This window comes from Nematolebias whitei, chromosome 23 (assembly GCF_014905685.2).
Source record: "Nematolebias whitei isolate Nwh7 chromosome 23, NemWhi1, whole genome shotgun sequence".
Classification (NCBI taxonomy): Eukaryota; Metazoa; Chordata; class Actinopteri; order Cyprinodontiformes; family Rivulidae; genus Nematolebias; species Nematolebias whitei.
The window spans coordinates 24,445,502-24,461,963 of record NC_056520.1 but is presented as its reverse complement, the minus strand read 5'-3'; the positions used below and the strand labels follow the sequence as shown (position 1 = coordinate 24,461,963).

General features: G+C 43.1%; 1 protein-coding gene across 1 annotated transcript in view; it reads right to left on the bottom strand.

Moving 5' to 3' along the window:
* Positions 1-16,462, bottom strand: part of LOC119428657 (serine/threonine kinase 11 interacting protein) — a 97,748-nt gene that overhangs the window by 63,667 nt on the left and 17,619 nt on the right. The window contains exons 8-11 of the mRNA XM_037696327.1: positions 14,794-14,897; positions 14,609-14,698; positions 10,213-10,254; positions 2,649-2,819 (exon numbers count right to left, since the gene is read on the bottom strand). Of these exons, the coding sequence (XP_037552255.1) occupies positions 2,649-2,819; positions 10,213-10,254; positions 14,609-14,698; positions 14,794-14,897 (407 nt within the window). The remainder of the gene's footprint in view (positions 1-2,648; positions 2,820-10,212; positions 10,255-14,608; positions 14,699-14,793; positions 14,898-16,462) is intronic.

The following is a 16,462-nucleotide window of genomic DNA, read 5'->3' as shown; positions in this document are numbered from 1 at the left end:
AAAGTGAGTTTTAATGCAAACTGCAAGTTTATTTAGAGTTCCATGAGAACCTCTTAGGTGTGCTATTTTCTTGCTTTAGTTGTTCTTAGCCTATTTTACTATACTTGTAGTTTTTACTGTTTTATCTTTCATTTATTTGATTGCTGGATCTCCTGTTTGTGAAGCACTTTGGTCAACATTGTTGTTTTTAAATGTGCAATATAAATAAAGTTGACAATGACATTTTATTTCTGTTGCAATGCATTCTGTGCACCGTTGTTTAGGCCTGTCGCGATAAACAACAAATCAATTAATCGCATGATAAATGAAAATGATTGACCTCATTTTCATTTATCGGCTTTATCATTTCTTCATGTCTGTTTCTACTGAAGACACTGGATGACAAAAGGCTCAACTCCGGTGCTCTTCACTGACCCCTCCCTTTCTCTTTAAAATCCATTTTAAACGTGCAAAATCGCGTTTTTGGATCAATAAAATCAGCTAAGCTGAGAAGCTAAGCTACAAGCTAAGCTAACAGACCGACCTCAGGAAAAAGACTCCGTCTTATCGAAGATCCAAAATTCACGGTTGAAACCCGTGCCTTCGTGTAAAAAGTTGTTTAACTTTAACTTTTTTTTATTAAAAGCTTTGTGTGACAAATGCTATGCTAAAGAGCTCAAACCACACCGAGGATCTGCCATTTTGAGAAATGAAGAGAGACAGTCCATGTCACGTTAAGGGGCCTCCCTCCCATTTTTCTTAAATAGACACGCTGCTCGCTCCCTCACTATCCATCCTTCGGTTCAAACAGTCTTATACTGCCATCCGGTGGTCAAAAAAGTACTACATGCAAAACAAATTAACAAACTTTTTTTTTTAAATATATTATTTAAACAATATTAAACAATATTATCGTTTATTAGGGGTTGAACGAGTATATAATTTTTAAACTCGACATTAACATAAAACCCGAGTAGAACTCGAGTATTTGATGACGTCATAGATCTCAAGATACAAAAACAAATAAATAAATAAAACCACAAAAAAAAGGTAATTATTTACAAAAAAAGACCAACAAAACATTGGGAACGTATATTATGCTCCTACCATTTATCATACTGCAAATAAGTCACAGGAAAAACTAAACTATTAGTTATTATTATTAAACTGCAAACGTGAAGAAACATGCAGCACGTCAAAAACGAAACTTAACAGTTGGGGGGGGGGGGGGGGTCGACCACCCCGTACCACCGCCAGCTGTGGTGCGCATTAAGTTTAGTTTTAGAGATTAATATGTTTATAGATTTTTTTTTATAGATTTAGAGATGAATATTTTTTGCTTTTTGTTTGTGAAACAAGAGGAAGCTGGATCTGGTTCGGTGGATTGCACCCGGTGTTACACCATACTTTGTGACCTGCAACAGTGCAACACCGCCCCCGTATGACGATCATACGGTGGTCACATAATAAGACGTCACTACGGACACTTGACCTTACATTTTTAACCTCGATAGATGTTCTAGCAATCGATGTGTAGAATACTCGAGTACTCTGTTAATGCCCTATCGTTTATCACAATAATTTCTGAGACAATCACCCAACAAAAGTTGTTATCATGACAGGCCTACCGTCGTTTCCGGGCCAACCCTAACCTGGGTGATCCCATACCTATGAGTGCCATACCAAGGCAAGTAAACTAGGGGAAACACGGAAATATATACAATTTTTTACGTAATTAGGAGTTTTCACGAGTCACAAACAACAACTTTTAGTAGGAGAGAAATAACATATTCAGGCCGATAGATACAGGTATTCAGAGATCCCTTTAACACTTGAGTTTATAAATGTCTATCCATAATGTTGAAGCCAGATGTCCATAGAGGTTATTGCTATTCAAAGATGTCTAAATTAATCATGTATTAAAAGCTAAGTTATCCATAGATGTCTGTCCATTGTACACTTCAGCTACATTTGGTTTAAAAGTTTGTTTTGGAGTCATAGAAATTATAAACCCAACTGTAGACATGACATAGAAGTTTCCATCAATCAACCATTTGTGTGTCATGTCCAAATGTACTTTGAAAAAACTTGAAATAGCTAGTCCGCGAAAATCGAACAGCGAAGTAGCGAGAGACTACTGTATGTTAAAAAATATATACAACAAACGAGTAATCAAGGCATGTCTACGATGTTTCAAAGACATCTTGTTGTAAACTTACAGCCTGTGCAGTTTGACTTTTCTTTGAATATACAGAAAAATTGTCATGTTTCATGTTTTCATCTGTAAAAAAAAATTACCCTGAAAAATACGTTTACATCAACTAAGCTGTCGTGATTTTGATGTTTTTGGACAAACTGATAAAATAAGAAGAATATTAACAATCGAAAAAGATACATACGTTTTAAAATGTACATTTTAGGCTAAAGTTTAAATGTCAGTTGAAGGTCTGATATTTTAGCATCAATTAGTCGTGTGTTTTACATATTTTAATGAAGTCTAGGCAAAATTTCTATGTGTATCAGAAATAAATAAGGCCCACACTAACGCCTGACTGAAACTGTGTCCGTTGCTCCGGCCTTTTTATGTGCATGTGTACTTACTTATGTGTTTTATGCCAAATGTGTTTTTCATTATGCGTTTTGTGCCAAACGGAGAGAGAATCTCTTACTCTAGATTTCTTTTTACGTAAATGCGAAACCCCGACATCTCCGATGGACATGCTGTCGCTCAGCTCCCCCGCCGCGCTCGACACTTCCTGGGTACTACGATCAGATGAGAACGGAAGTGAAGGCAGAGAAGTCTGGACCTGGATGAGCAGCTGACTCGCTTTTGGCAAAACCTGGAAAAGAAAAGAGGACTACAACACTCTCCAAAACCAAAGGAGAAAAGCTAATCAGTATTACCCGTATTTATCACCTCTGAAAATTATATTTGCAGAGCAGGTAGAGATAACTTTTCTGAATTATTTTTGATCAGGACATGTTTTTTATCCCCTACATTAAAAACATTACTAGAACTGCCTTCTTCCACCTGCGAAATATCACTATATTAGAAACATCTTATCTAAAAATGATGCAGAAAAACTGGTCCATGCATTTGTCATGTCTAGACTGGACTATAGCAATGGTTTATTATCTGGGTGTCCAAATACTTCTTTAAAACATCTTCAGTTGATCCAAAATGCTGCTGCCAGAGTCTTAACTGGAGTTAGTAGGAGAGATCATATCTCTCTAGTTTTAGTTTCTCTCCACTGGCTCCCTGTCAAATCCAGAATTGAATTCAAAATCTTACTTCTAAACAAAAAGCTCTCAACAACCTAGCTCCATCTTATATTTGAGATATTATTGTCCCATATTTTCCTAACAGAGCACTTCGCTCTAAGACTGCAGATTTACAAGCAGTTCCTAGAGTTTCCAAAAGCAGAATGGGAGGAAGATCTTTCAGTTATCAGGCTCCTCTCATGTGGAACAAACTTCCAGTTTCTGTCCATGAGGCTGACACATTGTCGAGTTTTAAGACTGGGCTTAAGACTTACCTTTTTGATAAATCCTATAGTTTGGGTTTCCTGAGCTATCCCTAAGTTATGCTGCTATAGGCTTAGACTGCTGGAGGACAAACTGACCACATATCTTCACTCTGCTGCTGTCTTTACTTATTCTACCTTTTTGTATTTGACATCACCACTGGTTGAGGTCAACAGCACCCCACCTTCACTGAACACAGTGTTAGTAAAGAGCTGCTTTCCCCTCCTCAGCCGCCTGACAGTTTGGCAGAATCTCCTCGGAGCTGACCGAGAGTCTTTATCCAAGGCTTCACCGAACTCCTCCCACATCCAAGCTTTTGCCTCAGCAACATCCAAGGCTGCGGACCGTTTGGCCTTCCAGTACTCCTCAGCTGCCTCTGGAGTCCCACCAACCAACAAGGCCTGATAGAACTCCTTCAGCTTGACAGCCTCCCTAGCCTGGGGTGTCCACCACTAAGTTTGTGGACAGCTACCGCAAGAAGTACCAACAATCTTGCGGTCACAGCTCAAGTCATCTACCTCAACAGTGGTGGTACAGAACATGGTCTATTCAGACTCAATGTCACCCGCCTCAGCTGGGATGCAGTTAAAGCTCTCCCGGAGGCGTGAGTTGAGATCTTTCTGACGGATTCTTCTACCAGGCATTCCCAGCAAACCATCACTACACATATGGGTCTATGGGGTATGTCTGGCATCTTCCCCTGCCATCTGATCCAACTCACTACCAGGTGGTGTTCAGTTGACAGCTCAGCTCCTCCCTTCATCCGAGTGTCTAAAACAAATGGCCACAAATCAGATGACACGACTATAAAGTTAATCAGTGAACTAATACCTAGGGCGTCCTGGTGCCAAGTGCACTTATGCACACCCTTATGTTTGAACATGGTGTTTGTAATGGACAAACTATGACTAGCACAGAAGTCCAACAACAGAACACCGCTTGGGTTCAGATCAGAGAGGCCGTTCCTCCCAATCACACCCCTCCAGGTCACACTGTCATTACCCACGTGGGCACTGAAGTCACCCAGCAGAATAAAGGAGTCCCCAGCTGGCGCACCTTCCAGCACCCCTGCCAAAGACTTCAAGAAGGCAGGATACTCTTAACTGCCGTTCGTTGCATAGTCACAAACAACAGTCAGAGCCCCTTCCCCCACCCGAAGGTGAAGGGATGCCACCCTCTCATCTACCGGGGAAAACTCCAACACACAGGCACCAAGTCAGGGGGCTACAACCCACACCAGCTCAACGCCTCTCACCATGGGCAACTCCAGAGTGGAATAAGGTCCAACCCCTCTAAAGGAGATCGGTTCCAGAGCCCATGTTGTGCATGGAGGTGAGCCCAACTATATCTAGTCGGTACCTCTCAACCTCGCGCACAAGCTTAGGCTCCTTCCCCACCAGAGAGGTCACGTTCCGTGTCCCAAGAGCCAGCTTTGGTACGCCTGGGTCAGAGCGCCATGGTCTCCGCCTTCGGCCACTGCCCATGGCATCACACACCTGATATTTGTGGCCTTTCCTGCAGGTGGTGGGTCCACAGGAAGGCAAACCCATGTTGCTCCTTCGGGCTGAGCCCGACCGGGCCCCATAGAGACCCGGTCCAAATAGGTATCTCTACAGACAAATTCGGAAGGCGTATCTGGGGGGCCACATCTGATTGGACGAGGTGTATCCGGGGGGGCCATATCTGATTGGACTATACGAAAATGGGCATGTCTGGTGGGCCACATCTGATTGGATGATAGAAAAATGGGCGTGTCTGGTGGGCCACATCTGATTGGACGATAGAAAAACGGGCGTGCCTGGCGGGCCACATTTGATTGGACTATAGATAAAATGGGCGTGTCTGGCGGGCCACATCTGACTGGACGATATAAAAGTGGGCGTGTCTGGTGGGCCACATCTGATTGAACGATAGAAAAATAGGCATGTCCGGAGGGCCACATCTAATTGTACAAAAAAAAAAAGGTTGAACGAAAAAAAAGCAGTTTGTGTTAACCACAGACATATTATGTCTAAAAACAAGGTGTTACTGGCAGATTGTGTTAACCACAGGCATATTATGGTGTTAACCGGTTCGACATTAGCGGCGTCTCGGTTCGACATGAGCGGCGTCTCCATGACTTCTTTTTCCGCCTCTCTTAACACAGAACTTCCGGTTACATTTCAAAATAAGAGCAACCTAACTGGGTAGTGTGGAGGGCTAAATGTTTGTTTTTGAATACCTAGCCATTACATTAAAAAACAAAATCCATTTTGGTTGTTAAAAAAAGTGAAAATAGCTACAATCGATTCATAAAGAAAGAAAAATAAAGTAACCAAAATATTAATGATACTTAAACTGGTTTTGGGACAAAGGATGTTTCCTTTAACTTCACATTTTCTTGTTCAACCTTTTAAATCAGTCACTGCAAATGAGTGATTGTCAGTTTCTGTAAGATTTTTGCAACTGGAGCAGGTATTTCTGTTTACTGGTTAACTTCCTCAGCTGTCTCACATTTTTAAGGATCAACCCTACTCCATGTTTCAGCTCCTTTCATAGATCAGATCTCATAGAAGAGCACTTCTAACGAGCAAATTTTGTTTTGTTTTGACCTGCAGAGAACCCCTTCACCCCTTCTCACCCGGTCAATAGGCGCTCGTCGACGAGCCCCTCCCCCAGGCATGGCTCCAGGGTGGGGGCCCGGTAACCCATGCCTGGGCAAGGGACACTTGAGTTTCTTGTTTTTTCCTGTCCAATTGAGTTTTGTGCATTGCTCTTTGTCTGGTCTGTCACCTAGGACCAATCTGCCTTGGGAGACCCTACCAGGGGAAGTTATAATTGACCCCGACAGCAGAGCTCCTAGGATCATTCAGGCGCACAAACTCCTCCACCACGATAAGGTGGCGATTCAAGGAGGAGTTTTTTTTGTCACCTAAATAAACCAATTTTACATAACGGCTGTAATTTTTTTTTACCAAAACAAAGACATAGGATCTGTCTGAAAGCAATAGTTTCAGATATGGGATTTTGCAGGACAGGAAAGACATCACTTATAAACACAAAAAACACTGATTTGGGGGGGTTAAAGATTTACAGTTAGAGCTCCTGGGGCATTTAGGGGATTCGTTTGTCTAAAGGTGACATAATAGAGTTGGGATAAGGCTATAGGAACACATGGAGGAGGTTCTACCATGATGTAGGGTTGATCAGCTGCTTGTTGAGCATTTAAATACATTCAATGTGTGATTACAAAAAAGTTAGCTAGTTTTAGAGTGAGAGCTTTTAGCTAGTTTAAAAAATAAACAACTAGCTAAAAAAAAAAAATAAACACTTCCCATGGGCTCACCACCTGTGGGAGGGGCCAAAGGGGTTGGGTGCAATGTGGGATGGGTGGTGGCCGAGGGCGGGTACCATGGCGGTCTGATCCTCGGCTACAGAAGCTGGCAATTGGGACGTGGAATGTCACCTCACTGGTGGGGAAGGAGCCTGAGCTGGTGTGTGAGGCTGAGAGGTTCCGGCTAGAAATAGTCGGACTCACCTCTACGTATGGCTCTGGCTCTGGAACCAGTTTCCTTGAGAGGGGCTGGATACTCTTCCACTCTGGAGTTGCCCCTTGTGAGAGGCGCCGAGCAGGAGTGGGCATACTTATTGCCCCCCAACTTGGTGCCTGTGTGTTAGGGTTCACCCCGGTAAATGAGAGGGTGGCCTCCCTCCGCCTACGTGTGGGGGGACGGGTTCTGACTGTTGTTTGTGCTTATGCACCAAACGGCAGTTCAGATTATCCACCCTTTCTGGAGTCTTTGGGGGGGCGGGGGGTACTGGAAAGTGCACCTCCTGGGGACTCCCTTGTTTTGCTGGGGGACTTCAATGCTCATGTGGGCAATGACAGTGAGACCTGGAGGGGTGTGGTTGGGAGGAACGGCCCCCCTGATCTGAACCAGAGTAGTGTTCTGTTGTTGGACTTCTGTGCTCATCATGGATTGTCAATAACGAACACCTTGTTCAGGCATAAGGGTGTCCATATGTGCTCTTGGCACCAGGACACCCTAGGCCGCAGTTCGATGATCGACTTCGTCATCGTCTCATCTGATCTGCGGCCACATGTCTTGGACACTCGGGTGAAGAGAGGGGCGGAGCTGTCCACTGATCACTACCTGGTGGTGAGTTGGCTCCGATGGTGGGGGAGAATGCCGGTCAGACCTGGCAGACCCAAACGTATTGTGAAAGTTTGCTGGGAACGTCTGGCAGAGTCTCCTGTGAGACGGAGTTTTAACTCCCACCTCCGGGAGAACTTCGAACATGTTCCGAGGGAGGTGGGGGACATTGAGTCAGAGTGGACCATGTTTCACGCCTCTATTGTCGAGGCAGCTTACCGGAGCTGCGGCCGCAAGGTTGTCGGTGTCTGTCGCGGCGGCAACCCTCGAACCCGATGGTGGACACCGTCGGTGAGGGATGCTGTCAGGCTGAAGAAGGAGTCCTATTGAGCCTTTTTGGCCTGTGGGACCCCAGAAGCAGCTGATGGGTACCGGCAGTCCAAGCGACATGCGGCTCGGATGGTCGCTGAGACAAAAACTCGGGCATGGGAGGAGTTCGGAGAGGCCATGGAGAATTACTTCCGCACGGTTTCGAGGCGATTCTCGTCCACCATCCGGCATCTCAGGGGGGGAAAGCGGTACGCCACCAACACTGTTTATAGTGGGAGTGGTGTGCTGCTGACTTCAACTCGGGATGTTGTGGGTCGGTGGGCGGAATACTTTGAAGACCTCCTCAATCCCACCGGCACATCTTCCACTGAGGAAGCGGAGCCTGGGGACTCTGGGTCGGGCCCGCCAATCGCTGGTGCTGAGGTCACCGAGGTGGTTAAAAAGCTCCTCGGTGGCAGGGCCCCAGGGGTGGATGAGATTCGCCCAGAGTTCCTTAAGGCTCTGGATGTTGTAGGGTTGTGTTGGCTTATACAACTCTGCAATATTGCGTGGACATCGAGGGAAGTTCCCCCTGGATTGGCAGACCGGGGTGGTGGTCCCCCTATTCAAAAAGGGGGACCATAGAGTGTGTTCCAACTACAGGGGAATCACACTCTTAAGCCTCCCTGGTAAGGTCTATTCGGGGGTTCTGGAGAGGAGGGTCCGTCGGATAGTCGAACCTCGGATTCAGGAGGAGCAGTGTGGTTTTCGTCCTGGCCGTGGAACACTGGACCAGCTCTACACTCTCAGCAGGGTCCTGAAGGGTGCGTGGGAGTTTGCCCAACCGGTCTACATGTGCTTTGTGGACTTGGAGAAGGCGTTCGACCACGTCCGTCGGGGAACCCTGTGGGGGGTACTCTGGGAGTATGGGGTACCGGGCCCTTTGATATGGGCTGTTAGGTCCCTGTATGACCGGTGTCAGAGCCTGGTCCGCATCGCCGGCAGCAAGTCGGGCTTGTTCCCAGTGAGAGTTGGACTCCGCCAAGGTTGCCCTTTTTCACCGATTCTGTTCATAACTTTTATGGACAGAATTTCTAGGCGCAGCCAAGGTGTTGAGGGGATCTGTTTTGGTGGCCTTAGGATTGCGTCTCTGCTTTTTGCAGATGATGTGGTCTTATTGGCTTCATCAGATCATGATCTACAGCTTTCGCTGGAGCGGTTCACAGCCGAATGCGACGCGGCCAGGATGAAGAACAGTTCCTCCAAATCCGAGGCCATGGTCTTGAGCCGTAAAAGGGTAGATTGCCCTCTCCGGGTCAGGGAGGAGGTCCTGCCCCAAGTAGAGGAGTTCAAGTATCTTGGGGTCTTGTTCACGAATGAGGGAAAAATGGAGCATGAGATCGATACGCGGATAGGTGCAGCATCAGCAGTGAAGCAGGCGCTGTACAAGTCTGTCGTGGTGAAGAGAGAGCTGAGTCAAAAGGCGAAGCTCTCAATTTACCGATCGATCTACGTTCCTACCCTCATCTATGGTCACGAGCTTTGGGTTGTGACCGAAAGAATGAGATCTTGGATACAAGCGGCCGAAATGAGTTTTCTCCGCAGGGTGTCTGGGCTCTCCCTTAGAGATAGGGTGAGAAGCTCGATCATCCGGGAGAGACTCAGAGTAGAGCCGCTGCTTCTCCATGTCGAGAGGAGCCAGTTGAGGTGGCTTGGGCATCTGTTTAGGATGCCTTCTGGACGCCTCCCTGGTGAGGTGTTCCGGACACGTCACACCGGAAAGAGGCCCAGAGGAAGACCCAGGACACGCTGGAGGGACTATGTTTCTCAGCTGGCCTGGGAACGCCTCGGGATTCCCCCGGAAGAGCTGGCCCAAGTGGCTGGGGAGAGGGAAGTCTGGGCCTCCCTACTTAGGCTGCTACCCCCGCGACCCAACCCCGGATAAGCGCAAGAAAATGGATGGATGGATGGATGGATGGAAAAAATAAACAAATACACATCCAACAAAAAAAAAAAAAAGAAAAACTGTTTTTAATTTAGCATCGATGAGTTTTGACAGAAACAATAAAATACTTATATGAAAACCAGCAGCTAACATGTGATGGAGCTCCAAGGCAGCGCAGAACTTTTAGAGGCTGTTTTTGTTGCCAAAAAGGGCCACATTTAGCATTTTTACTCCCCTGTTAGAAATAAAATGATTCTTTTTATTTGTCTGTTTAAATAACTGCCAACATTTGAATAAATACTGAATATAAAACATAATTTTATAAACATTCAAAACAATCCTGACTACAGCAACATCTCTGTGTGTGATTTGTTGACTTACTGATAACTCGGAGGAAGACAGTGGGACTCCATCAAGTCTCAACTAAAAGAGACAGAAAAAGGAGCACTTAATATGTGGAAATAAATAAATAAATATTAATAATCCAAGAAGAAAACATTTTGATTCCTGCCTCGTTGCACATGCTCGACTGAAGCGTCTTGTGCATTTGCAAACAAGATCAATTAAAGCGAAAACTTCTGAATAAGACGAGGTAAACCTTTTTCAGCTTTAGGTTTTATATATCAGGACAAATGAAATTGTCAGGGAGTTCATGGTACTGACTCAAAAATGTGATAAACATTTGGTGATAAGTAGCTAGGGATGCACGATATTATTGGCATGGTATCGGTATCGGCCAATATTAGAGATAAAGTTCAATATAGGATATTTTTCCGACGTAACCTTACCAGAGTTACAAGCCGTCATTTCTGACGTCATTGAGAAGCTAATAGCCGATAGCACTTGGGTGAGTTTTACCACAGACATTTGGACGTCGTGTTAGCCCCATTAGCATGATTAAGCCTCCAGTATACTCCCGCGTACGTACGCGGAGGTACGCGCGTACTCCACAGGGCATGTCCACGCAAAGCTCAATTTTTACAAACACGTACTCGGTGTCGCACAATAAACTGCCCGGCGACGGACTGTTTTGTATGCGACACCAATGTATTAAATTCCCATTCTTCATTCCTGATCTGGCCTTTTCTTTTGTTTTTTTTTGCCAAGAGGCAAGTGATCTCTTCCTCCTCCGTTGATGCCATGACTGAAATGGTGAGAAATGAAGGAATCTGACATGAGCAAATTAAAATCAGGTCCAACGTGGCTGCAGGAGGGTCTGGAGATCTGTTGGGCTGATCTGATGTGTGGGCTACAGGGCCAGTGCTCCGTTTTTTAAAAATCTTTTAGAACTTTTTATTAACAATGTATAAACACAGAACACCGCTGCGGCTGGAGCTGCCAGCTCTTGTTTTTTCCGACCCGTCAATCAATCCAGTAGGCGTATCGGCAAATGACTAATCGGCGACCTCAATTTGTCCCAAAGGTAAACGCCCCTTGTCTGCGGAGCTGCTCTGCAGCTGCTCAGGGTGTACGCTCAAACATGAAGTCTCAACCCTGCACGTACCTCCGCGCGGACAGACATATGCAGGAGTATACTGGGGGCTTACGTCTTACAGCACAATGATAGACAAAAACTTTGAACTTAAAAAGGCTGTCCTTCATGCACAGGAGTGCAGAGGATCCCACACTGCAGCTAGGAACCAGGAACAAGCCTCCACAAGTGAGACAGCATCGCAGGTGACTAATGCTAATAAATAACATTTAACACTTTTCATTTAATATAAGTCAAAGTGCTATGTATATCATATGGATGTTACTGAATATATGTCACCAGCTCTTATAGCTGTTAGACAATTTTTGTAGAAAATAAGCCTAAATAGGAGAGAGGGCCATGTCTGACAAAAGAACGTATATAGAGTATCAGTATCGGTTATCGGTCAAATAAGTTTTAACATATTGGCATATTGGATATCAGCCAAAAATCCAATATCGTGCATCCCTATAAGCAGCAATAAATTGGATGTGATTAATGGAACCTGGCTTAAAAGGTTTAAATGATTCCTTTCTTGAATTTTGGGATTATCTTTGTTTCATAAATGACAAAAAAGGGTAAAAGACAATTCAGTTTTGTTTTGTATTTTGATGACTGTATTTTCCAGACTATAAGTCGCACTTGTTTTCATAGTTTGGCCAGGCCTGCGACTTACAGACCCTTTCCAAAAAATTAGAAAATCATGGAAAAATTGTTTAACTTCCATATCTCCATTTAAAATGTTAATCTTTAATAGATGATAGATTCAGGACTCACAAGTTAAACAATTTCAAGTATTTATTTGTTTATTTTTACATAATTTGGGCTTCCAGCTCATGAAACCCACAAACACAGGAATTCAAAAAAATTAGAATACTGTGAAGAAATCAGCTCACACTACTTCTCAGTTTTTGCAGAAAAAAATAAAGAAATTAGGATCACAACAAATCAATCAAAATATGGTACTTTCAAAACGATATGTCAATCTTCAATACTTGGTTGGAAATCCCTTTGCCTTAATCACCGCCTCGATGCGACATGGTATTGAGGCAGTCAGACTGTGGCATTGACCGGGAGTTATGAAAGCCCAGATTTCCTTGATACTTGTTTTCAGCTCTTTGTTGTTGGGTCTGGTGCCCCTCATTTTCCTCTTGAGAATACCCCATAAATTCTCAATGGGGTTTAGGTCTGGTGACTTGGCTGGCCAGTCAAGCACTGTGGCATGGACACCAGGTTTGGGTGCTTCTGGCGACATGGGCAGGGGCCAGGTCTTGCTGGAAGATGAAATCTGCATCTCCATACAGATCTTCAGCAGAAGGAATCATGAAGTCCTCTAAAACATTCTGGTAGACTGTTTCAGTGACCTTGGATTTAAGAAAGCAGAGTTTACCAACACCTGCACCGAATATTGCACCCCAAATCATGACTGACTGTGGATAATTCACACTGGACCTCAAGCAGTATGGGCTCTGTTCGTCACCCTTCTTCCTCCAAACCCTTGGACCTTGATTTCTGAATGAAAGGCACACTTTACTTTCATCGGAAAAGAGGACAGAGGAACCGAGGAACCCGACAGTTGTAGCTAGGAATGTGCGATATGGCATAAAATTCATATCACGATATGTATTGTGAAGGGTGGCGATAATGATATATATTGCGATATGTTTTGGGTATAAAACTTAATAGGAATTTTTCAAAAAGCATAGGGTGTCTTTTTGCCATCATATTATTTGAATTAAGAAAATTCCACTACTAGGTCCAGAGAGTTTTTAAATAATAAACAAATCAAGTATTAGGCTTCTTGCTTGTAGTGCAAAACAGTGCACAATATATAAAATTTAGTTTTAGCCCTATGTTTTAAACAAAAGAATATGATGTTAACAGTTTCCAGTCTTACTTAATAAATGAACAGCAACAGAGCAGCATTTTACACTGAAACACTTCATCCTCCAAACCTCTAGTTTGCGACTCCTTCCGCTTTAATGGAGAGTTGACACAAAATGACTGTGGCTTTGACCAGAGGGTCTCGCAGTAAAATCACACAACACAGCGTTCTTTTCACAGATCAGAGAGCAGGTTTCTCTAAAGCTGACCAACGCTTACTTTAACTTTCGACAGAAAAAAAAATAATAATAATTTTTGACGGAACACAGCGTTTTGCGCATGTGTCAGAATACGGCAACACTACGGCAAGCCGGGCGTAGTTAGCTTGTAGCTTTGCTACTTATTAGCTCTCGAAGAAAAGACTTTAACGCCACTTGCACACAGTTTTCAAATAAAAAAAGTAACGATTAAATCTGACAGCTTTGATTTTACATCAGACACAGCATTACTGCGGTTAGCCGGTAGAAGACAGATCTCTATCGTAGGATAAATTTCTATCGTTTCTACCGTGTACAGTTTATATCGCGCATTCCTAGTTGAAGCCCATCTCCCGGATGTGTCTGAATGTGGTGGTTTTTGAAGCTGTGACTCCCGCCTCATTCCACCATTTCTGGATCTTGGCCAGATTCTGGAATCTTCTCTGTTTGATATTCCGCTGAAGCCCACGGTCATCTCTTTTGCTGGTGCATCTTCTCCTGACACATTTTGCCCTTCCACTAGACTTTCCATTGATATGCTTGGACACAGCACTCTGTGAAGAGCCAGCCTCCTTAGCTATGAACTTTTGTGACTTACCCATCCTATGGAGGGTATCAATGATGGTCTTCTGGACAGTTGTTATGTCTGGAGTCTTCCCCATATTGAACCGAACTGAGACAATTGAACCAAACTGAAGCAATTTAATGACACTTGGGGAAACCTGTGCAGGTGCTTTGAATTTAGTAGATGATTAATGTGTCACACTCAGTTTAAAACATTCATGTCCTGCAAAATTTGGGCTGATTTCGCCACAATACTCTAATTTTTTGGAATCCTGATTTCATGGGTTTCATGAGCTGGAAGTCAAAATTATGTAAAAATAAACAAATAAATACTTGAAATTGTTTAAATTGTGGACCCTGAATCTATCATCTATTCAAGATTAACTTTTTGAATAGAATTATGGAAGTTAAACAACTTTTCCATGATATTCTAATTTTTTTTGGAAAGGGTCTGTACACCTGGACCTGCCATTCTGTGTTACTTACCAACTTACTAATGGGTTTATATATATATATATATATATATATATATATGAATGTTTCTGTTCAGTGCCCTGAGACTACTTCTGTTTTGACTTGGAGTTTTATAAATAAACTGAACTGAATTAGAAAGAGGTCGTCCATTTTTTTTTTATTAACCACGTCAGCAGAAGCTACTCACTCTGAGGCTGGCAGCTCTTGGTGACAGATGTCGAACCGTGCACGTACGGTGCGTCTTCTGGAAGAACAGCGGGTTACCCTCCACGTTCAGCTACAAACAAAACATCAACATTTTGAGCCTCAAAACAAGAAACGCTCAAGTGCGTTTGGCTGATTTTGACAGTGTGCACGAAGAAACGTGTTTACTGTGCAGAGGCAGTGCAGCAGGGCCAGAGGAGCGAGCTGAGAATGCTCCAACAGCAGGTTGTAGGCGATGTCTAGATGCTGCAGAGAAGACAACTGCTCAACGCCTGGTGATGGATAAAAAACATGAAAACAGTAAGAACTATAGAAATTGCATTTTCGGTGAAAATGCAGTGTGAATGCTTATTGCGGAAGAACTTGCTGAAAAACAGCTGAAATGAGATAAAATACATTCTGAATTGTAGCTGACATGGAAGAACAATACTAATTTAGCAGAAGAAAGCAGAAAGAACACATATTTGCTGAATTAGGTTTAAATGAGCAGAAATTAGCACAAAAATTTGGAAATTACTGGTAGCTAAAAAAGCTAAAATTAGCTGAAAAATTGTCGAAAAAGGCTGAAAGTAGCTTTAACAACCACAAGGAGGCAGAATGAACTGAAATGAGCTAAAATAATGTGGAATTACATGAAAAAGCTGAAAACGGCATCAAAACAGCTAAATAGTAGCTGAAAGAGCAGACAAAGCTGAAACTAACAGAAAAAGCCAAAACTAGCATAACAAGCTGAAATTAGCATAAAGAAGTTAATTAGGCTGAAAGTAGTAGAAATTACCATGAAAAACTTGAATTTATCTGAAAACAGCTGAAATTAGCTAAAAATGCTATAAAGGTAGCTGAAAAATTAGAACAAGCTTAAATTAGCAGAAGAAAGCAGAAAGAACACTTGTTTGCCCAAATAGGCTGAAAGAAGCAGAAATTAGAAATAAAAAGTGGAAATTATCTGAAAAAAGCTAAAATATGAAAAAACAGCTGAAAAGTAGCCAAAAAGGCAGAAATAAGCTTAAATTTCCAGAAGTAAGTGGAAAGCATATTTTTGCTGAATTAGGCTGAAAAAAGTTGAAACAAGTGCAAAAAATGTGGAATTAGCCCAAAAAATTAAATTGGCATAAAACAGCTAAATAGTAGTTGAAATAGCATAACAAGCTGAAATTAGCAGAAATAATCTAAAAGGAGCACAAAACAGCTGAAATGAGCTGAAAGTAGCTGAAAAAAGTTTTTAAATTTGCACAAGGAAGCTGAAAGTAGCTGAAGCAGAACAAAATGTGAAAGGCGAAGTAAAAGGTTATAAACACATCTAAAGATTTGAAGGATGTAAAATAAGCTCAATTCATTTTCTATGAGAAAAAAAAAGTGTCAGAAAAAGCCAAATATTTCAAAAAGCTAAAGTTGCACCAATACCAAAAGTCATAGCGGGATTGTCCTGAACGAGCTGAATTTTTTGATTTATGATTTGTTGAAATAGCACAAAAACTGTGGAACGAAAAAGACGCTGAAAATGTACGGAAGAAAAACGGATCACAACAGTGTGCATGCTTTATAATGTGCGACAGTGTGAGACCCGTGGAGGTGGAGACCATACGTCTCTGTAAACTTCCTGTCAGCTTGGTTCTGATCATAGATATCATATAATCACTAGATCCCTCATTGGCTGCTGCGGCGCAGGATTTTCGGCCGCCATCTTGGAACGGTCGTCCTTATTTGGTTAAAGCAGAAGATGTCTCAGCACTTCACAGCTTATTTCTGTTCAAATCGACGGACTGTTGACGTCCGGTCTCTGGGGATAACTTTTCACAAGTAAGATGAACATATTATTGTTAGTATTTTGTGAATA